Below are 23,796 nucleotides of genomic sequence, written 5' to 3'. Positions count from 1 at the left end.
CAGTCCAATTTATCATCAGTATAACAATTGGATTATTCAATTTATATTGTTGTCAGACAGCTATTTAGCGAGACCAATATTTTTATATAATTAAATTTGGTATTGACAATATAAAAAATTACGTAGTGAGAAAAAATAATGGCTTGACGATGAAAAGACTTGAATCCAATTATTACTTCGATGGTAAATTCCATTGCCTTCCATCACAGATGTACAAATCGAAAATAACTTTAATTACCTTGTATCCCAAATCACAAAGATAGCGGAACTCCCTGCTATTCCAAATAAATTCCTTAGTGAGTGCTGGTTTGCTGGGGTGTCCCCAGCTAGGTGGCTCCATATCAGCCTCTCCCCAACTGCCAGTAGGCACCATGGCCTTAGACTTGTGCCCAGGAGGCCCGCCCCAAGAGGCAGGATTGAGTGGTGGTTCGTTCCACGAAGCAGGAGTTTTAGGCTCATCCCAGTTGGTAGTCTCGTGCGGTCCCTCACCCCACGATCCATTGCGACCACCAGGTGCTCCTGGATGTCCCCACATAGGCCCTCCAACATCTGGTTTCATCGGCTGACCAGGCATGCGATTCTGTGGCATTCCAGGTGGGCACTGCATTCCTCCCCTTCCCAAATTTTGCGAAGGTATGTCTTTCCAGTGGGACACTTTACTCCCAGTCATTGGTCGCTGATTAGCAGCTGGATTACCCCAGAGGCTCGTCCCATCGTCGTAATTCGGTACATTTCTGCGTTGGGCTGGTGGTGAGGGTTCCTCCCAGCCGGAGGGTTTGCCAGGCATCATCTCTTTTGGTGGTGGTGCTGCCCACTGATTCATACTGGATGCGTTGAGCATCTTAGCAGGCGGTCCTGAAGGATGTTGATGACCCATCTGATGATGCGGTGGTCCTGGTGGTTGTCCCCACATAGCGTCAGCACTGGCTCCATTCAAACGTCCGGAAACACCTCCTCGAATATCTCCACGCATATCCGCCATTCTTGGATCTCTTGCCATGGGGTCCATGGGACGCAGATGCTCCCTAGGATCCATGGACATGCGATGATCTCGTGGGTCCCGCATCTCTCGTGGATCAACGGATCTGATGTCTCTCGGATCACGTGGATCAATCCTCGGGTCTCCCCAGTTTGATGCCGTCTGATTGCCAGTGGCACCTGCCCATTGAGGTGTGTTTGGTTGAGTGGGTGTTGGTGCACCTGTCCACATATTGGATGAATCAGCGGTCTCGTCGTCTTCACCCCATGTACCACCAATGTTTGTCGATGGTGTGTGACCCCAGGGTGTTTTCGCTTGTTGTGGTGGTGGTGGTTGGCCTCCATTGCGCAGATTAGCCTCCCACAAATCAGTACCATTGTTCACCGGCGGCTTCCACATGGGAACACCGTCTTTATTCATGATTGGCTCTGGCGATGCTGGCACATCCCAATTGGTATCCTGATTCACATGCTGACAGCCCCAGCCGTCCTGACTGAAAAGGGCTTCTCTCATGGTATTGAGTTGCTCCAATTGAAGTTTCGTTGATGGATTTGGGGCCATAGTTGGTGGGGTAGTGCCGCTGCTGCTGTTTGTCGATGCTGCACTGCTCTGCGGGGAATTGCTCTGATTATTATTAGCATTGGTACCCGGTGGGCCACCAGATGGTGGTGTCTGCTGGACGTTATTTCCGTTATTATTAGAAGCTGACTGATTAGATCCTGGCCCTACTGAGTTGTTGGGTTTTCCCTGGGGCCAAGGGCCATTTGGATTTTGTTGAGTTGGATTAGCTGGCTGAGATGTTGGTGGTCCAGTTTGCGAGTTGGCTGCTACATTTGGATTGTTGGCTTTATTCACAGCTGATGAGTTTGTTTGATTTCCCGGTGGTCCTTGATTCTGATTTTGATTTGGATTACCAGTGACTGGACGATTGACATTTGTTGTACCCCAGTTTGATGATGGTGGTGGGACATTACCGGGTGTAGCACCCCAGCCCGATGAATTGGGATTGTTGTTATTTGGTGTTGTTGCTTGAGCTGAGCCCCAATTAGTACCACCACCGGTGTTAAGTGAACTCTCACCACCACCAGCTAGGGATAGAATAATCGGTATACCCCAGCGTTTTTTGTAGTCATTAATTGGATCACTCTGAGTATGTTTAATCGTACTGTCACCGAATAAACTGTGCAGGACCTTCTTGAGCTCATTACGTTGGCTTTCGCAGTTGCTCTCGTTGTTTTTGTACGCCTCATGACAAGCAGGAATGAGAGCACGAACGTATGCGATCAGTCTTGCCCAATTACGAGTTAATGGCCTTGCATCAGCATTATCACGTTCGTTGATATATTCATTCACTTGTTCGTTATAAATCGTCGAGTTCATCTCAATGTTGGATATTTGCTCGTTGAAATTGTTTGAGGAATTGATTGACTGATTCTGAGTGGTGAATATTGTTGGGCTCACGCACTTGGATATATTCTCGATAACGACACGAGATATAACAGGTACTGTTTCAGTTTGGGATGTGACGGTGGCTGATTGGCTTTTAAGCGTCATCGTAGGCTCGCAGGTAGTAAGTGTAGGAATGTTGACAGATGATCTGACACGTTTAACTCGCTGTACATCAGACACGTCATGTCGAGCTTGATGAGACGTTTCAGACTTATCGCTGTACTTAACCGACAGCATAAACTTAGATACTGACTTAATGTTAGAGTTAGATTCAAGACCAATCTTAGTAGACACTTGATACTTATTAATCTTATAACTATCATTTAGAGGCTTGTTAGACTTATCGTTATCCTGAAATGAAAGAGCACCAACAGTAAATATTGTTGCTTCGGTACGGCTAATACCATCATTTTGAGACCCTAACATACTAACATTAGTAGTCATTATACAACTAGTCTTGTAGCACACAGCGACGTTAACAATGTCATCGATAACATCTGGATTATTGTTACCATTAACATTCATCGTAGTATTATCATCGACTTTATCGCAATAAATATTGTGATTAACACGATGAAATATCATTTCATCAGACCCTTCAGTATCATCAATAATGTTACAATAATCACTATTATTAGCAACGTTGTTGTTTTTATCGTAACCCTTACTCTTAATCAATAATGGAACACATATGCGTTGCGTCAGCTTGTTAACGGTGACGTGCGACAGTAATTGTTGATAATATTGAGAAGTAACAGGAGACAATGCTCGGACTTGAGTGAGATTATCATCATCAATGAGAGATTGTAAATTATCAATAACGTGGTCGGTGAATTCGTTTTTGGAAACGATAAGCGTAATGGAAGAACTGGCATTATTCATAGCCGTTAATTTGTGAGCACGATACAGCAATACCGATTTATTCCCGTTGTCATTAAAATCGTGAGATAATTGGGAAGCGTACTTCATCATATTACAAATACTCTGATTGCAATCCTGGACATTTGACGTTTGATTGACAATTTTTGAATTGTAAAGGCCAATGTCTTTAATTCCACCAATCATATTACTGGTAACTACTGATGATATATTACCAATTGTATTAACACGATTTAATCGGTTACCGTTAATCGTATCATTATTAACTAAAATAACCGGGATTCCAACAGCGTTAATACCAACGAATGCATCGCCAGTAACATCTAGATTGTAATAGTCACCGTAACTTTTTGAGCTGAGCAATATCACAGACTTTGAGTTATTATTACTTATCATCCTAATATTAGCCTTAACGTTATTGTTTTCGCCGTGGTGAAGGCGGGACCCTAGTAAGGAGTAATTGTCGACAAGGTTGGCGCGATAAAGCAGCCGCTGGGGGCAATCAGACTTGGGTATCCTAACTAGGCTAGGTACCCCAGCGGTACAACAATCAACGCCTATCGTATCATTTAAACGTACACTTAACATTAGTACCCTAATGCTTATAACGCTAAAGCTATCCTTATTATCACTTAACAGCTTACACGTAGACTTAGAGTTATCGGCTGAGCTGCCCAGTTTACCAAGCGAGCCCGGTGTATTTTGCTTTCTGTACTTGTGATGATTATGTTCTGCATTGTTGTGGTTATTTATTTTATCATTATTATCATAGGTTAGAAGGTGATTTGTTGGATTTTTTGTGGTTTCTGGTGCCACTGACTGGCAGGCCTCACCTCCATCGGCAAAGCTGAGCTCACCTGCAACATCACCCCATTGCAACCTCTTCAAATTCTTGTTCATTTTTTCTCCACTTATTATACCTAACATTCCAGAGCTATCAATCTATGTATAATTTATTAAATTTTTTTTTATAGTGCGCATTGAAAAATTCTTACATTCTGAATGCAAAAATAAAGTACCGCTGTAAAATAATATTTTCAAGCCAAGTCTCTATTTCAAAAATGCAGACCTCCACTATTCCGAGTGAAACTGACCACCTGATTATTTCAGCCCCATCTCTCACATCTCTCAATCTGCCATAAATAATTATCAATAAAATAATAAAAATGTAAACTCACCAGATTGGCGTGGCAGGACGGTTAAGAAGTCATTGGCGGCGGTAGCTTTGGGGTGGCTGGTAGGTGCTGCCATCATGCTGCTGTTTATGAATTCGATATCACAGTACCTAGCATGCTCTGGTCGTTCCCCTTCCCGCGCCCCACTCAGACTGCTTTCCTCTAATACTACTACATCCCCCTGCAAAAAATAAAGAACAATAAGAAAAAAAAAAGACATTGAAGACAACCAACTATAATTAGATTTTATTGCATTTTATTGCATCACTAAACTCCAAAGATTTCAGCATTATCCTCTCACCTTGGAATTTTGTACGAAGGCATTTGTTTCGGTAGAAATCTCATGTGAACTAGAATTGTGTGGAAACATTGGGCTCAGTTCTTCTTTGGCAGGCAATGCATAGAAACCAAGATCTCATAGACTATCACTATCAGTGCGCTCCCAGCTCCATGCCAATAGGGATCTGTAATCAACGAAAATAATTGATTAAATTGAGTAGGAATTATCAATGGATTTCCAGCGGAAGATTTCCTCAATCTCATCAACCCATCGAGTCACTCAGCATCATCCAAAAGTCCATTAGGGTCTTGTAGAAATTGTGGATAATTACCCGGGTCACCTGACTAAAAAACTTTGTTCTACGTGACAAAATTCCCCTCTTCCACCTGTACCAAGCGACTAAGGTGTTAGGGAAAGGCCTAGATAATTATTTTTTTTTTCGTTCCGAGATAAGATTGCCATCGAAGTTGTATTGGCATTTCTACGCGACGAACCGTGAAAAAGAACGTCCCGATCATTTGTTAAAGGCAGAAGTAAAGAGCTTGACACTATTTCCACGCTGGTACTAGAGACAAATTAAACCCCATACAAACACCCATATCGCCAGCAATCATCGGAGATAATCAACGATGGCAGAAATGAGAGGAGAAACGGTAGAAAAAAAAAAAACGACATGGCAAATATCCAGGATGGAAACCTTGCTCGCACACAAGCATGCCATGAGCAATCCATGAGTATCGATTTGTGAAAATAAAGAGTGAAGCAAAACTGGGGAGTTTTCAAGGCGTCGAAGCACTTGATTCAATTCTTTAATCCCGCAAAAATCACAAATTACCGACGTACAGAGGAGAATAGAAGGAGAAAGGGGGAGAGGGAGGGAGGGAGAGAGAGAGAAAATGAGGAAGACGTGAACCGAGGGAGAGAAAATAAAGGGGAGTGAATTGAACAACGGTAGATCGCATCCCACTTTACATTTTCCAGCGCACAGAGAGACCCATGCACTCATTACAACAGTGAAAACAAATTCTTCGCAGAACTTTACTATACTCTACTCTCCGTTCCTCTCCCCCTCTAAAGCCCCTTTCCCCTCCGTGCACCATCTAACACAGAGTGTGGCCCCGTAGTCATCGTATTTTCGAAAGGTCAGCCAGGGATTCCAAACGAAACGCAAAAGAAGACGCAGAACTCCTCTCCCCTTCACGAAAAAATTTAACAAATGAATAAATAAATTTTAAAAAACTAAACCTTGAAATCTGAAAATCTCGGAGCTCGATACGCAAAAGATTTGAACAATGACACTCATCAGCGATTATATCACAATATAAAAACGTCGTGAATGCCTGCGTGGCGTGTGAAGACGACACCCGAAGCCCCAGCTAATAAACCTCAGATGTGAAGATAAAAATTATTGGAAAATCCAAAAAGAAAAAAAAACAGCGGAGGCGAAATAATCAACTCCGGGCCAACAGAGATATCGAGATGATATTCCTTGCACGCACAAGCACTGGTATCACAAAACACCACTCCAAAGTATGAACTCACATCTACAAATAAATCCCCTCGAAACGAAATAATCCGACGCCACAATATTCCCGTAAAGACTCACTGTTCAGCCCACCCCATGAGACGCCCCAATTCGTGAATTTAGTAAAAAAAAATTAAAAAAATTATTTCTCTCCTTTTAAACAAAATAACTTACGCTTACGGCCCCAGAGAAAGAGCACACAGTCCGCACGGAGCTATTTGGCTAGCGCGGAATACCGAAAACTTCGTACTCGCGCTAGTGTAGTTGGTTATTCTCACGAGCGTACCGTCTCCCGTTCGGGTACACACGAACAACACTTCGTATCTTGTGTCCCGTAGTGCGGTGGGAGAGGGAGGGGGAGAGAAGTTGCCCGAGCGCAGCGGTGGAGGTAAAGTGAGGGAAGGGGGTAGGGCTATTACTTTTGGTGCACGCGCGAGGCCACGTTCACGTTTCAATATTGGACGTGCTCCATTCACGAACGAGAGAACGCGGTCGCCATTGCCGACCACCGTGGCGCTGTCGGTGGTTCTCTCTCCCCTGTGTCAACCAATCGTCTTAGCCACTAGTCTTCGCCCTCTTCCCCACCCGCCACCATCGCCAGATATCTCCCTCAGACCGACTCCACATCGTAGACATCCTTCCCTCTCTTGATGTTTCTCTTTTGTACATTTCCATTTGCTCACCTCTCCCCTACACCCGATACAGTCCTTCCTTTTTCTCTCTTTTCCCCTCTTTTGCCACTGCCTAAATCGTTCCTGTTGAGTTTACGCTCACGCGCACACACCATGACTCTCTCTTTTTTCCACCAACAATCGGGCAACTCTCCTCTCTCCCCGTCGTCTTGTTGTCTTGTCAAGGGATCGCAAAATCGCAGCTACCCCTCCACCACGGTAACACATAAACTCCGGGGGGAGACCCAGAATCCCCTTTGGTATCTCTTCCACCGGCTGAATTCTCCTCTCGTCGTGGAGGGACAGAGACAAACTCCGTGAATATCCCGCACTTCTCCCTTGTTATACCACTAATGCTGAAGGAAATGTGCTTAGCCGGGGCTCCATCGATTCCATCGATCTGGCTACGCATTGACCTTCAAAAGTTTTGCATCCAAGCTGCAAATGTCGGGTTAATTGATACTAATTATCGCTGCCCCCGTGGAAAATGCAAGATGAAAGCGTTCAATATTCAGTGCCTGAGGGTGGCCTAAACATAATTTTCACTCGGGTGGCTAATAAATTCGCAATACTTATTGCTAGTATTTCTCCCTTCTGTACTAGTCTCTTAGCAGTGCCTTATCATTTTACGGCACTTCCAGTCGTTCATTCAGACTGAAAATACCTTTTTATCCTCACGACCAGTTGCAGAGGGTCGAAAGCGTCGTCAGGGCGTCGCGACATTGCCTCCGAGAGGCTCACCACCGGTATCGGAAATTATTGATCTGTCAGTTACATATATGTAGACATCTGTATGTACAAGAAAGGTATATACGACGAGAATGGTGCGACGGTCAGGTCTAGTCAACGAGCACACCGGCGGCAGCGCGCTGTTCCCTCTGGCGCGCGTCTGCCCTTCTACCTCGGTTACCATTCTATCCACCTTCTCGGGAGGCAAGGGGAGAGGTTTTTTCACTCTCTCACGGGCTCCCTTTCTCCAGCAGTTTTATAGGAAAAAATATGTAGGGGTATGGTGAAATAGGAGAGACCGTCGACGTGCTTTACTCGCACCCGCGCCGCTTACCTTGGTACCGTCCTCGCCTTGTCTCTCACCCCTTTTACGAGACTTTTTTTCACACCCTAGAGTGCTGAATAAATATTAATCGCGCCCCTTTACTCGTTTCTTTTTTGAATTTTTCCAAGCTATTTGCAAATCCCTTGGAACTCGATTTCTGTGCTCAGGACATATCGACTTTGATGCATTTTAACGACTGCAAATTTAAGGGGCAGACTAATTTTTGAAGCAAATCAACTGCAACATTCGTATCGATCAAATTAAATTATTTATTTGGGATTTGAATACTACTGAAATCTTCATTCGAAATTGGCTAAAAATTCTCTCATCCTTATTGTAGGGAAATGTCAAATAGATTGACAGATTCAAACAAAAAATTCTCCAAACATTTAGCAATTTATCGGAATGTTATTTGGCATCCCCAAGTGTTGAATAAATATTTCCTCAGCTTGTTTACTTATTTCTTTTTCCTTTCCACCTTATCTGCAAATCCCACGAAATGTAATTTTTAGTCGGTGAATATAACGTCTGGTATGCACTTCATTTTTTATCCCCTCAATGAAATCAAATTCTTCATTCATTCCAATATATAGATGGGATTCAATGTGAACTCAATGCGCATCCTCCACTGGCAATAAATAATATCGTAACGCTCATGGAGAAATGAACAATAAATTAACAGAATAAAAAAAAACCCTCAGAGATTCTGAACTTTCCAAGAAATCCGTGCTCCGTATAATTTCAACGGTAAAATGTTATTCAAAGTAATCGGAGTGTAACTCAATCTAATTTCCAAGTGCGTTGGGCGACAAATGCATTATTCTCAGATGTGCCTTTAGGACGGTAAAAGAAAATGTTGGAAAAACGAGCCAAGTGTGACTTTTTCGCGTAGAGAATTGTTGAAAGCCCCCGGAGGCCGCTGAGATTATAACAAGGAACAAGGCAATCTCCCTCTGCCTCCCCGCGGGAATCGTCTTGGTCACCTCGGCATGTCCACCGCGGCGCATTATCCGTGGTCCGACGAAGCGCATCGTCAGTGTCCTCCCTCGTTTGTTATTGTTGCATCCAGGGAGTATCTAGTATCTCGCATGTCAGCTCTATTTTCTTCTTCACGGAGCTGTGTTTCAGCATACCAGCCCACCCCCTCGCTCCCCTCCCTGGACTCGCATGCAACTATGAATTTTCATCGTAGATAATATTAACCTGCGATAAATTCAGAGTATTCCAATATTTCGCATTCTTTAGGATACATTGAAATTTTGAGTATATTTTTCAATTTTTATGATATATAATTTTTATCGATCACTTCAACCAGGGGTTGAGGAAAATATCAGGTGATTTATTTTTAGATGAGTAAGTTTCAAGAGGACGTTATCCTCTGGAGATAGTCGTTACGGGTACACTGCAAGCTTCAATAAGATGTGAATAAACATCTTGTTATCTGTCCGGCTTCTATTCCCCCGCATCCTATCTAAACGTTTCATCAAGTGCAGGAACAATCCGAGATAATTTTATGTTTCTTTAATGGGGACATTTTTTAAGTGAATTGAGGAGTCAGATTTCAAGCAACTCATCACGTTAATGAATTATTAATCTCGGAAACAAATGGATTCAAATAAAAATTCTAAAGACCATCTGCTGGAAAAATAAACTCTAAGGAGATATTCTTTGGAATTTCTGGCTATCAATGTACTTAACAATTTAATATGTGGTGTTGGTTGGAGGCAATTCAGTTAATTCGAATAATTCTACCACTGCCTAATAAATGAGATTCATACCGTCTCTGGTAAAATAAATGGCCTCTCGCTCTCATTATTAAAACAATTAAACTAGCAATAACTGTTTTCAATTGAAGTTACTGCATTTTTCCCTTATCTATCTCCACGTATCAACCACTGCCCAATTACTACCGAGCGGATTATTCTCAAGACCCTAATTGTCGGTAAAAGAGCCCAAGAAGGTGTCAAGTACCCACTGAGTTCAGTCCCTGTCAATTAACAAAAACGGAAGAGCCGTGTCATACTGAAAAGAGCGTAAAACAAAACGATACCTGCCACTACTTCATACTTCTCACCTCTTTGTTCCTCTTCCACCTCCATCCCTACCCCTTTCATAATCACCCACACGAACATTCATTATGCAATCTTGGGCACCCAGTCCAACATAATACAACATCATTTTAAACATCTGAACTTCCTGCAATTCACTGAGAAAAAAATTTTTTTTTTGGAGAACTAACTCAAAATAAGTAATCACTGTATTTAATCATTTTTTTCCCTCAATTCTAAAATATTGTTATTGAAAATCAAATCATCTTCTGAGAAGCCATAAAATTCTCAAATAAATACAAACTTCTCAAAAAAACATTGGTCGTCTTATTGTAGCGCGCCCTGTTGGCTAATCTCCGTACCGGAAAAATTGCAACCAAGCTCGATATACCCTACACCAGAGTGAAATAATACTCTTATCCGATATAACGTACATGCAGACAACGTATCGGACACAAGTGGAAAACCGCGAATCGCAACCGCTGGAAACTGAAAATTTTTCACCACAACTTCTCTCCCTCTATTTTGTTGCACAAAGTAATAAACATTGTTGATGCTTTACACCGCCCCTGCGCGTTTGTTTGTTGCACATAGGATACATGCCCCCCTCCTCCTCACCTCTCCACCCCTTTCCCCTCTTTTGCGCTTTTACCGAGGACCGCAGTGTGTATATGCATTTGTACCGATCGCTATATATACCATGTAGCTTGGCAACAAGCAGTCAGCCAGTTGCGGGGCAAGGTCGACCCTCTCCCCCCTTGGCTATTTTATCCCGGCATATATTTATTACGAAACCTCGTGCATGTATACATACAGTCCTATCTATCTATCCTTTATTTTTTTTTGTATCGCTCTACCGTTTTTGCTCGCGTCTTTTCCCCCTTTATTTTTTCTTCAAGATTTGTCTCTTTCATGTACTGCTGGTTGGCTCTTCCTCGTTGGGTACCACGGCCATGATGTATCCACGTGTTCCTGATACGTACATGTACGGCTAAGGTATACATGGGCAGAAGGTAGAAAGAACGGATGGAAAGGCATATGCAATGCAAGAGATTCGTTCGGTGCGGAAAAAGATAGACTTGGCAGGGGACCATCGAGCGGAACAACCGTAACTTCTCGTCTTTCCAGGGTATATGATGCTTTATTCCTAAAGATATTGTCCCTCTGCTCTCCACTTTGTCGATACCAATAATTTTACGGTAATTACGAGTCACGAGGATGATGTTGAAGGTGGTGAAACAATCGCCAGTAAAAAATTGAATTTTCTAACATCTGGGGGTGCGAAAAATATTGTAGGGTCATGAACGGACTCGTTTGTGCTTGAAAAAAGGTTGGATATGCATATTCGATGCATTGATCCAGCAGACTTCACTCTATTAGATTTTACACTTGAAAATTATTCTCGAAATCTGAAGTGAAATATCTGGAAGAATCCCATGAGCAATTTCATCGGAAATTGAATTAAAAATACAACAGAAAAAGACTTCCAACAGTGTCTCGAGTTATGAGTGAATGCGTCAGCGATAAAAAAATAGATGGACTCTTAAAAAAATAGATGAATTTTCCAGAACTGAATATTCCGTTTATTTGAGTTTTGGAGTACTTTCCACCAGCCGCATGCAATGAAGACGCTGATGGGGGCCTTGGCGTAACCCTTGTGTTTTCATGGTTTTACGGGAGAGGAAAATCCCCGAGTGTACAAAATCCCACCGACAACGACTGTACATTCAAGTAGGGAATGAGAAAAAGATTGAGAAGAATTTAGCAAGATGAACATGGTAAAGAGAAGCATACGGCCAGGCCAGTGTGACCACATTCCAGAGACACTCCCACTGGATATACTTAGAGGCACGATGTATAACGTCGTACCGAATGCCCCCCAGGGGAGGATGTAATCGGGAGAATTCTCCACGAGTTTGCATATCGTCGATAATGATTATGTTTATTTCAATTATTGGGCTTTTCTTAAACTATCGTTGGGGGCTTATTGCAGGATATTTCAATGGTTATGTGAATTGCTCTATCCAATGAGAGAGCGTAACAGTGGCCGGATTAGAGAGTTCCCAGGGTTTTTTTTTTCATCGGAAAACCCGTAAACTTTTTTCGTCGCATTGTAACGACAGGGGAATGCTGTTAAAATACACTATTGCACGTTCACCGGTGGAATGTGGCATTAATTATCCTCAACGATGTCTTCCGATTGACCATCCGTCGACCTCCAAATGCCACTTTAACGAATGTAGAGCAGAGAAAATTGAAGAAGGAGGGGAGGAGGAGATAAAAATTGTCGGTAGTTTTTCTTCGTAAATTATTCAGATTTATCTCGTTAATTCTTGGTGCACCCATTTTTGGAGTGGCCATCAAATGCCGTTAGGCCACTCCGATCTACTCGCATTACAGAACGGATATCGTGCCTTGTTCAACAGCCGTCAATTAATGTATTCGCACAGAGGGGTTACAAATTATGCATTCCATTGAATTATTTTTCTTTTGAGTCGTCAGCGCGAGTGAAAAATTACGTCTTGCTCCTGCAGAAAGGAAGACAGAGAGGGAAGAGTGCGGTTAGCAATATGGCAGCTACGAGTGTTGGCGAAATCCCCCATGATCGGTAGAATTTTTGGTGTTTTCCCGAAGAAAGGCTAGCTGTTTTTATTCTCATAGAACAATAAATTTAATCGCTTGCTCGACTGCCCTCCGTATGTTCCGGGTATTCGTCACGATGTACGACGCATTTATATAGGTTATATTTATATTTTTTCTCTATGTACACCAACCGCAATGCCCTGCACGCTCGTAGCCAACTCCGTACGAGACCCGTCGTCTTTCATTTCTTTATTATTTTCAAAGTTATTTGACTCACCTGCGGCAATGCGTTCGAAAGATGTTCACAGTCGTTTAAAACTCTCACTATCACAACTCGATGATAAGAAAAAATAGCTTTTTTTTCACTTTAAACACGCTGAAAAACACATTTATGTACTAACCACGGTCTTCTATTGAAAATGAGACTCCATTGCGTGTGGGCACGGAGTTTGCTGAGGTTACCGCAGGAAGGCGCATGGCAAAAAGTAAACCAGCCCACTGCAACTCCTGCTCGATAGCTGCCCAGATATTGTCACGTCCTAGGTGGCGCTGATGGCTATATGCTCGATCTCGCTATATGCTCGATCTCGCTTGGGAGTTTGAAGATTTGAATACGCGCCAGGGTTTTTGTGCGCGTTGGCAGAAAAAATAAAGAAAAAACGATAATTTGTTGACATTTAGTATATTATAAAAATGAGAATGACGTGCTTATCTTAGCTATATACATACAATAATTAAAAAATATATTAATCAGGAAATTTGAACCTAGTCCGTACCAATTCATTAAAGCTAATCGAAGATGTGTGATTTTCAATGTTTCCACGTAATGACACAGATCTGGGTTTTTTACCTGGCATTTCAAATCAAGAGAATTCCAGTCCTCGGTCCAGGGAAAAATGGACGGAACTACTCCTTTTTTCAGCCGTGGAACTTTTAAAATTGTCTAAGACATATATACAAATCTTTTTTACCCGAATATGACATTATTTTTCATGAACAAAAAATGTGTAAACATACCTTGCCGAAAACTTGTCCATTTCTAATTATAGCATCTCTCTCTGTTCAATCTATTTCCTGAGTTTCAAAATGTTTTTCACACACAGCTCTCCCAACACTCAAATCATCACGATTTAATGCAATTTTCCACTCTGCTAATCTTTTTTTCGTAATCAAAAAAAAATGTACTCTCTCGGGATTCGTTTTATAACCCGATTTGCATCCTTGAACCGCGCAAGATGGCATTTTTTTTTCGCAAAAACCACAGAAAGAAAAACACAATTTGAACGCACATTCAATATGAGGATTTGTCATAGAAATCGAGGAGTGGGGATGAAAATCGCAGGGAGGGGATAAAGCATATAACATCCTGCGCCATCTGGATCGGTGACAATAACGGGGCAGCAAATCCTTATGGGTTTTAGGTGAGTTTCAGTGGGCTGGTAAACCAAATGATTTTCGAGGCGGCCGATACTGTACTCAATACCGGAAGTAACCCACCGCCATTTAAGCTATACCTTCCCCCTCCATTTTACTCACTGCGCGGGTTTATTTGAAAATTATTTACTGCGTTCAATTTTTTTTTTATTTTGTTATAACGGATTTTGTTATGTGTCTTTTCAGCTCCTTTTCAGCTTTCTTAACTTTGGGCTATTTATTTCAGACTTCAACTTGACACGCCTTGTACTGCAAGCTTCACACTCCTCACAATCCTCTACCTATCGTCGTCATACCATAATCTACTACATTACAATTATAGGGTTTCAGGGATGGGTAGGATTTTTTCTAGATTTCATGCGGCAATCTCTCGTATTTCCCTCGAGTAACCGTGTGTAAGGAATTTCTGGACGTACTATCATGAATTGAGATTTGTCGTGATTTATTTGAATTTAATGACTTTATTGATTTCACAAAATTAAAAATTCCCTATTTACTGAATTCATAAGCTCTACAATAAACGATAAATAAAACTAGAATGAAGAGGCGAGAGTGGCGTTTACAGAGATGAAAATGTTAAATAATTTTCCCTAATAAAAATGATAAATTCGATAATGTTAATTTCATTTCGCTTGCAAATATTTACATCATGTGGACGATTTACTTTTATTCATTTAAGACAATAAGCTTCACGCATTATATATAATTTATTTATAGTATTTTTAAAGCTTTGTTCTTTTATTTCGTGGATTCAGTTACCAGTCAAAATCTATCGTGAAATAAAAACAATCAACGAATTTTCGAAACAATGTAAAGTAACTATGCTCCAGTCGTTAGTTCAAACTGAAGGTATTATATATGTTTAAATCAATCAACAGCATTCACAGGGATTTCTTTTGGCAAATACTTTTTCTGTTTGCGATTAGAAAAAATTTCTTGATCAATTTTTCGTTAAAGCGAATTAAAAAAATATTTGCACACAATTTGTTCTTTGATACAATTTTTAGAATCTTCATTATTAATAAAAAACGTGCACACTAAATCACTGATTGAAGAGGACGAATTAAGTAATTGCACATACCCTTACGTTGTTTTCTTGATAATTTCTCCAATTGAATTAATTACTTTGTTGTTGAACGGCATATGCAATTTCTCATTCTATTGAATCACACTGACGTGAATGTAATGCTGGGATGAACTTTAGTAATGGAAACAGTCATATTTTGTCTCAAAATACAGTCAATCGAGTACAAAAACACTTGTAGCCTTGAATGAATGAAATGAGCAATGAAATATAAATTCGTATCAGTGAATTATGCATTTTTTCCGAATAGAAATAATTGCACCGAGATGCTCGTATGGCACATATGTGAACATGATCAATCGACGATGATAATTCAAATTATTTCTAAACAGTGGATATTATTTCGATTTATGAAAACCCCCAATACGAATGAAATAATGAATTAACACTAGTATAACTTTAAAATGTATTCTAAAGTCGTGAGCAAAAGAGAGCTTCAAACCCATAATCATCACGTAATAAAAAGGTCCTTCGCCTATCGTAACTCATCCCCTACCCCTCAATTTATTCATGATTTGTCGATAAGTTTCTCTAAATTTTGTTGTTCGAATTTACTTACTAAATTATAGACGTTTTCATCTCCAAGTGAAAATAACCGAGCGAGGTAACTAAACGAGGCGTTTGAATGTACCATTCTACAAACAATGTTCAATTTTGTTCTTTGGCAACTCCACAGCAACGTGAACATCATACTTTCCAACATTAAAGCTCAAATTACAAGCACTTTATTCATTGGATAACGCAATTTTTGTTTCGCTGAGCTAGTCCAGCCCGGGACAAGTCTCTTTCAATTTCATCGTCATCTTCAATCCTGCAAAAAATGAAAAGAAAACCTTAAGATTATTGCGACCATTTGAGTAATTCATCATTTTTTAATCATTTAAGCCATTCAATGATTTTTTTTAAATAAATGGATTGGAGAAAAAAATATTTAAAAATATGGTGCTACTAGAAAATTTTGAAAAATTTTATCCCACCTCAAGGTAGTTGAATATGTGAAAAGTATTAAAAAATCAACCAAATAATAATGAACATACGCTCTTTCTTGTGTGTCCAAATGATGCACTAGCTCATCCCTCTTATTAACAATGGAAACCAACTCCTCCAACAGCAAATTTTCCCGTATCTTTTGCTCCGCAGTTTTCTGCCACTCTTCCACAGCAAGAATACTCCTCAGTTCCCTATTTAATAATTCAAATCGCCTCTCGAGATCATCCTCTTTCTCTAAAATATTCAACTGCATTTGTCTCCTAAGCAGGGCATTCTTTTTATTAACAAGGGTGAACCAAAGAGACATCAGTCGTTCAGTGTCTTCCTCATTATCGCTCTCCATGGCCGCTCGTAATTGTTTCTCTAGCTTCGCTGCTTGCACATCTATCTGGCTCTGCTCCCTCTCCAGTGCTTCCAATTCATTCTGAATGTAAGAAGTCATGTCTTTACCTAAACCTCTGATTGTGTGAGGGCTTCTCTCAGGACTTTTCTCAGGAGAAATTCTTTCCAGAATCTTTGAGAACGAATACAGTGGAGAATTTGTTTTCTTGTCGCTATCCACTGCAACGGCATTTGCCAGAACATTTCCATTGTGTTCAGACTATAAAAGATTCAATTTCAAATTAATTAGACCCGCTCATAATAAATCATCATAGCTAATTGTGAATATCAGCAAATGTTTTTTCTTCAATTCAAGAATAATCGATTCTCGAGATCGATAAAAATTGATGCTAACTAGAATGTTCATTCTCTGTATTAATATTAAAATGAGATTGAATAACCATTAACTACCTTTATACTCAGGCGATCTCCAGGTGTTGACGGAGTCATACTTCTTCTCGGACTATTATTCTGATCATCAATAGAACGTCTGTCGCTATTATTATCATCTACCAATTGACTTGGTGTTACAACAACACCCATCCTGGCTTCTGCGATTAGTCGGCGGGCCCTCTCTCGCAGTTGTGCCTGCCTATCCTCGTCATTCTGTGCCTTCAATAAAAAGTAACTCCATTATTTCTGTTTCGTCATTCCCATTATTTTTCTCTCATGTACCTCCACTGGACTTGACACTGGCGATGATACGTTCGACGTCTTTGTCTGGCTTCTCGCTTGCTCCAGAAGCTGTCTCGCACGCTCCCGAAGCTCGTCGTGACGCGTTACCAATGGCTGTAGTAAATAGAAGACCGTGATACGTACTAATAAATTTACTCTAAACTCTGATATGTGATTTGGGAATAATTCTTACGTGTTGAGAACGAGAGTCTCCGTGTGATGGTGATATTGTTCCACGGCCTTCAGAGCTCGCCCGCATGCCACGGTCAATCAACTCCTGTTAATGAAAAAAAGGCATTAGGGTCGTTGAGATCGATAGCTATTCATTCTTTTGCACTTTAGAGGGGTGATAGTTTTATGCAGGCGAAGAAGATAGGGACCAAATTAGCCACTGCATCGTGAAGGTTTATTCCTTTATTTTTTCATTATGATGAGTGCTTTAATAACGAAGAGTAATTAGCCTCCTCGATGTGCATCTAGATATTACAATTTTTCGCATGCGCATGAATTATTGTATGTGGTTCAGTTCTCCAATCGTAAGACTGAAAATTGCTAACATAAATTAATGAAAAAACAGTTGACTCACATCTCTGGGAGACACTGGTGACTTCCCCATAGAAATACTCTGAAACAATTTATCATCAACAACCTGGATGTTCTCCTCCTCATCATCAGAGCCAAAGGGATCAGTCAATTGTCTCCTGGTCATGAGAATGGGGCGTTGCTGAGGCATATGTACCGATCGCGGTGGAGACTTGCTCTTTTCTCTCGACGAGTACTTTTCCTTTGATGGAGACAGAACTTTTCCAAGAATGCTCTTCGAACTCGCTAGAATGATGTCCTTAACATCCTTGACACTTGTCGGAGACTTGTCTTTACCCAATTCATGCTCCTGGCTGTCGGTGCTCAGACTCAAGTGCAATTTGTGCTTAAGTGAATCAGCACAGGACTCTTCTCTTTTGTAATCAAAAGGATTGGATCGCCTGTTGCTGTCCGCTCTGCGCTCTCTCTGCTCCAGCTGCTCTTTCTTTCTCATGTTTATGATTTCCTGGCCAAATAATTGAACGCTGACGTCGGAGTTGTTGTCTGTATTGAATCTGCCGATCATGTAGGATGATTCATCTGTCGTTTTACCAATTTGATGGACCTGTTCAGTAATTAAAATTAAAAATCAAGGGTTAATCAATGATTAAACTTTTTTGGAAATCGAGGAAAATAATCACGCCTCATAAAAAAATGTGTAAATATTCTTACCTCCAATTCATGACCAGTAAAGTGAGCCCTCAACTGATACAAGTACGTCATAACCGCGAGTTTATCCGGGACCGTTAAAATATCCATATCCGCCGGCTCAATTACCCTGGGTATCCCAAGAGCCTCACCAGCATCGAATGCTTTTTTACAGTTTCCTTTAACGTCGTGAGGCAGCAGTGAATCAATCTCGATGAGATCAGGTCGGAAATGATGTACAATAGCGCAAAAAGCCATTCCATTGCGCCAGGAAGTTGTAAGATTAGTGACTCTAACACCAGGATAATTTCTAGTCACGTCCTTGCACCACTCGAGAAGATCCTGACCAGGTGTTATCTCTCTTAGTCTTGGAACACCTGTTTCGTTTTTCTTCAGATCCAAGGGTTGTAATTTAGATCTCATCGCTGTGTTCTTATCGTTTTCAACGGCAATCTCATTCTTTATGGGAGACATATCCCGAATGTTGTCGACGATGGCACTAGCACTCAAGCCCCGAGGAAGTCGTGACTCGATATTCGTAGGGGTTATTGCATCGTCTTTTGCTAAGCTTGCGATACTGATTGGGGTACTGGGCACCTCGCTCTCGGTTAAACTACTCGTCATCAAGTCAATCTGCGTTGATATGTCTAGGATTTCGTCGAGATTCTTCAAGGACACCTCCTCAACGTCCTCGGGGATGTCCTCATTGTCAAAATCGTCCAGGGGGGCTATGTCACTGTTGTTATTTACGGACATCAAACTTGCCATTGACTGCATGTCTTCATCCCTGTTTCAATCATCAGTAATTAGTGAATAACTAATCTACAAACAACAAAAAATAATTAAATGCTTCAGATATTTATAAATGACTTGTGGAAGTTAAGAAGGGGGTTTGCAAGCTACAGATAAAGAGGTCATGAAAATTCTATTTCACGAATACATTCGGACAACGTTCATTTAGAAATATTCTAGAACTATTGAAGTGTATATTTGTTGTTACAGCGCAGTTAATCAATTCAATAATCATAAAAAGACTTACGTAGCTTTTCCCTCGCGCAGAAAGACACAGGACAAAGTACATTCAATGGTTGATCTAACGATTTTCTTGGACGTTGGCTTCAAGTCCAATTTCAATTGTTGCTGACTAGACTCAAGGGTTGCATATTTTTTCATATTGATATTCGTAGCAGCCACATGACGTCTTTTACCAGTTGGTGATACATCTTCCACAACGAATGTCCAATCCTTGTCCTCCAATTCGTGGGTTCTAGGGTCTTTGAAGAGAGTGACAGAGACAGTGTGATTGTCGGGGACTGGCCAGCTGACAATGCCAATTAAAGGATCGCTCAGACATGGCTCCCACTCGAGGGGCTCCGAACTCACTCTTCTGCTTCTTCTCGTCCATACTACACTCAGCTTATTAGGTTTCCTAGGGAATTATGCAGAGATTTTAATTAAAAATCTTCGGTGTTGGAAACTTCAAACAAATTTGAATTCCAAATTAATGATGGCGCTACGATTCAAGTGAAATTCTGATGTAATTAGAGCGACGGATGTACCAGTACTGAAATGATGACATTCTCTCATGTAGATTTCATTCTTCACTAATGAGGTTAACCCCCAGAGTTTTAGTTTCTCAACATTCAAGATTTTCTTGAAAAATTATGATGAAAGAAATGAATGAAAAATGGATATTAAATAAAAAAGAAAAAAGTTATGAAATGATGCCATTCTACAGAAATTGTCTCAAAAAACATTTCTACTGTTTTCCCCAAAATATTCCCTGATAAGAATTTGACGATTCATCATGCATTCAAACACATTTATGTAACGCTACGATGAAAAGAAATCGATGGCTCGGGCCTTCGAAGCATGACACATTCAGTCGTTGATACATATCTCCAGATCTGAGGGGATGAAAGAAAACTTTAAATAACCGTTTTATCAATTTCATTCTCCTCGACAAAAACCTCGTACTAAATATCGGTTTTTCTATTCCCAAGTGCTCAGATACTCTGTATTCATCTCATTCCGTGTCGGTTACTCACGTCGTTAATGAAGTAAATAAAGAATTCATTATTAGTTGGAACTGATGACATGACGGCATTGCTTAAAATATAGATTTTACTCTTTTATAACCAAACCCACACAAAAATTCTCCATAGCGCATGGATCTTGAAAAATTATGCAAAAAAATCAATGACAAGAGAGATAAAGAAAAAAACATGGGTAAAGAAAGAAGACTAAAATTATCACAAGACCTAGTTATTTAAATCCTTAGCACACAATGAGTTATCGAGAACTATTATTCGATCTGAGGAGGTGAAAAAAAATGGCAAACAACCCCTTTTTAGATTTCTTCTCTTTAAAGAAAAATAGGTTATGAAATATTTTGCAAAATCAGGTGTTCTCAATAGAGAACACACCAGTTCAACCAGCTGGAAGTTGTTTCAAGAGTGAGACCAATGAAATAGGGAGATGACAGTGCTAAAATGCAGCTTTCGCTCTTTCCAATAGAACCCTCAATAAAATTCTCAACGTATGAACCCAACCATTCAAAATATTCTTAAATAATTATCAGAAGGGAATGAATGAAAAAAAAGAGATAAAGAAAATGTCTAAAGAACGTGAATATTTCGCGCTATCCAATTCTTCAAATTCATAATGTAGTGCTTTAAAATATGCAGCAGTGAGTTACTGACAAGTGTCTCACTAATCTGTGAATTTAAAGTCACACAGAAAAGTCCAAAAACCCCCATTCAAAGTCTACTCCTCCGCATTAAATTATGAGCTTCCTGGGAATAAATTGAAATAAGCAATTCATTACCACTTGGAAGTCGTTTCCAGCATCAACTCGTGATAAGAAACCGTAAACTGGAACTTGGCCGCTCGCTTGTTGACTCTCTGCAATCTCTTCCAAACAGAGCTCATCTTCACTGATAATTCGATGACATGAATCAAACGGTGTTAAAAAAATTCCAAATCTCCTCGACTTGACCGAACGAATCTAAAAAAAACTCCTCGGTTGAAAAATCACGTTCGAAAATCAGTCATTTCTATAAATTGTCAAGGTCAAAGGAAACTGTCCTCCGCCTTCGCAAAACCAAATGTTTTTCTTCTGCTTCCGTTGCTCTCTAATCTCTCTCTCCTTCCACGAAAACACTGGGTTGCACAAAACAGTTGGATATCCAACTACGTAAATCGATTGTGATAATGTGGTATTCTCGTATTCTCCACCGACAAGTACGACCTCGTCAATTATCCTTGCAACCTTTGTCCTTGATTTTTTTCAACTATTACTTGAAAAATACGCGGAAATAGGTTATTAAATGGCGACGTCAATTGATGCATTACTGTCTTGCTGCTGTTGCCATTTTTTCTTATGATGAAAATTGGTGATTGATTACGTGGTTAAATTGACACTATTCTACACGAGTTTATTGCACAGGAACGAGTCATTGCCTCTGGGGCAGTTCACCGTCAGGGAACACCTGATTATTTTCCAACTTCACACTCGCAAATTATTCACTCACCCACACCATTTCACTGTGACAATGAGACAGCTGATTAGGCGTTTCGGACAGTTCCAGTGATAAAAAAAAACTAAGCACCACCCGAATGCGCGTACGCGATCGTACGGCCTCCTCTTTTTGTCTGTGCTAAATGTGGAGGGCACCCGAAAAAAATCACATCACAAATGGAACGAAGTTATAGAGCCACCTGGCGGTCGCAAAAGACTCCGATGGAAAATACAATTTTTACTTTGCCATCGCATGATTTGTTTGTACTATTTGATGATGTTTTATACTCTAAAGGACAATAGAATGTCGGTAATCCTTATGTAAAAAATCCAAAGCTCAGGAATATATAATCCATAAATGGAATAATTCGACGAGATTCTCGTTACCCTCCCCCATGTTAGCATTTGTTGGAGATAATAGAGAATATTTTGCATGACTCGTAATAGTCTTCGAGCGGTTGGAAATCATGAAAGGATTGGTAATTGACGCTAAAATTAAATTTTTACATGGAATCCCAATTGAAGGTTTTGCTTCGATTTGTGGAGCTCATAATACGAGTCACTACCATCGAATTAAGGGTCAGAGGGATCATATGAAGGTTTTCGAGGGGACCATAGACTCCTGACCAATAATAAAAAAAACAAATATGTAAAAACATTTTTTTTTTCACTGTGGAATGAGGGATCCCTCAAATTCCACACTCAACTCTGTACAAACGCATCTACAAAGGAAAAAAAATCACAATCTAAAGCATTAATAGTATCCTTTGTAGTCGTAGTCGTCTGCAGGGGCCTGTGCACCTGGATGAACTTGGAAGAGTGCTGGTGGGGCGGACTGAAGGGAATTCCTGTGGATAAGAAGGCTCTGTTCATGATCAACATCCTCGTACTGGGTTGGTGGTAAGTAAGCCTGTGGTTGGACGAGTTCCTCGTGGCTGTCGACCTGGACCTTGGCGGCAACTGCCGTGTGATGGCCATCCTCCTCTTCGGCTACAGATATCTGTGGATGGTTGGCTGCGGCACTCTCTGCTGCATGAGCTGCGGCAGCAGCTGCGTTATTCTGCGCCTGCTGAGCTGCTGCCTGGGCTTTGTCTCTTGCAGATTGCGTGGCCTCGAAGTCGATGCGTGCCGCATGAAGCTGTTCGTCAATTGACTGGGCACGAGCTTTTGCCTGTCCCAACATCGTGGTTTGGGCGGCAAGTTCAGCGGCGGCTTCGGCGGCTGCTTGAGCAGCATGATCTGAATAAAAAATATTGATCAAGAACTTGCGCAAAAAAAAATAAATGCCCCAACTTCCCTATAAATTCAATAGCGTGGGATTTCTATGTCTCTACGAGAAGCTAAAGAAAATCTCAGAGAAATTACCCTGAATCCATTTCATGAGATCGTTTTAAAGTTAATTGAAACGTTAATAAACATGAAATCATATTAAGCCACATTGCAGAATCAGTAGTAATATGTAGTATATAATTGAGTGGATAAATATCTAGACGGTGAGGCAATATTGAAAAATCCGTTCTAAATGCCAAAGCATGAATAACAACTATTGCGACATGATCTACTTTTCCACAACCCAGAAAAATCGATAAAATTTTAATTTCCTAAAGACCGTCACCATTACCTTGAGTAGCTTGTGCAGCATTCAATGCAGCAGTGATAACTTGGACCTGGTGCATAGCCTGTTGAGCCGCATTCCTCGCCGCCTGAGCAGCTCTTGCAGCCTGTTCGAGCTGTCTCTTCTCTCCATCGACAGCAGTGCGTGCATCAGTGGACTGCTGCTGGAGACCCAGAAAGATAATCTGCTTTCCGGCGAATGCAGCATTGGCAGTGGCTGCACTT

At 40.8% G+C, this 23,796-nt stretch overlaps 2 protein-coding genes across 7 annotated transcripts in view; both read right to left on the bottom strand.

Annotated features, from left to right (window-relative positions):
• The window catches only part of LOC135164171 (trinucleotide repeat-containing gene 6C protein), a 30,857-nt gene extending 17,732 nt beyond the window's left edge, over nt 1-13,125 (bottom strand). For 3 of the 5 annotated variants that reach the window (XM_064124248.1, XM_064124252.1, XM_064124253.1), the window contains exons 1-4: nt 6,462-6,612; nt 4,784-4,946; nt 4,486-4,663; nt 239-4,164 (exon numbers count right to left, since the gene is read on the bottom strand). In XM_064124248.1, coding sequence (XP_063980318.1) covers nt 239-4,164; nt 4,486-4,663; nt 4,784-4,852 — 4,173 coding nt within the window. In that variant the 5' untranslated portion in view covers nt 4,853-4,946; nt 6,462-6,612. Of the gene's footprint in view, nt 1-238; nt 4,165-4,485; nt 4,664-4,783; nt 4,947-6,007; nt 6,393-6,461; nt 6,613-12,920 lie in introns of those variants that run through there. The other 2 variants (XM_064124249.1, XM_064124250.1) reach the window with 2 other exon arrangements.
• Nucleotides 13,126-13,789: 664 nt separating this feature from the next.
• Nucleotides 13,790-22,110, bottom strand: LOC135164175 (EH domain-binding protein 1). 2 transcript variants are annotated; one of them, XM_064124265.1, is made up of 9 exons: nt 21,265-22,110; nt 19,477-19,866; nt 18,462-19,224; nt 17,794-18,354; nt 17,401-17,484; nt 17,208-17,321; nt 16,944-17,144; nt 16,199-16,752; nt 13,790-15,972 (listed from the first exon to the last, which is right to left on the bottom strand). In XM_064124265.1, exons 1-9 carry the CDS (start codon nt 21,366-21,368, stop codon nt 15,891-15,893), a joined length of 2,853 nt encoding a protein of 950 aa, XP_063980335.1. In that variant the 5' UTR covers nt 21,369-22,110; the 3' UTR covers nt 13,790-15,890. The 2 variants fall into 2 exon arrangements, with proteins under 2 accessions (XP_063980335.1, XP_063980336.1); XM_064124266.1 differs by lacking the exon at nt 21,265-22,110 and having other exon boundaries at nt 18,462-19,259; nt 19,477-19,614.
• Between the last annotated feature and the right edge of the window lie 1,686 nt (nt 22,111-23,796).

The sequence above is a fragment of the Diachasmimorpha longicaudata genome, chromosome 7 (assembly GCF_034640455.1).
Source record: "Diachasmimorpha longicaudata isolate KC_UGA_2023 chromosome 7, iyDiaLong2, whole genome shotgun sequence".
NCBI lineage: Eukaryota > Metazoa > Arthropoda > Insecta > Hymenoptera > Braconidae > Diachasmimorpha > Diachasmimorpha longicaudata.
The sequence above is the reverse complement of the archived record's forward strand: the minus strand, read 5'-3'. Positions and strand labels throughout refer to the sequence as shown.

Coding starts and splice junctions, on each gene's coding strand:
- LOC135164175 (XM_064124265.1), bottom strand. CDS start 21,368: ATGAGCTCTGTTTGGAAGAGATTGCAGAGAGTCAACAAGCGAGCGGCC. Junction 19,867..21,264: donor CTGGAAACGACTTCCAAGTG/GTAATGAATTGC, acceptor ATAATTCCCTAG/GAAACCTAATAAGCTGAGTG. Junction 17,145..17,207: donor CAGTGTCAAGTCCAGTGGAG/GTACATGAGAGA, acceptor TTTTTATTGAAG/GCACAGAATGACGAGGATAG.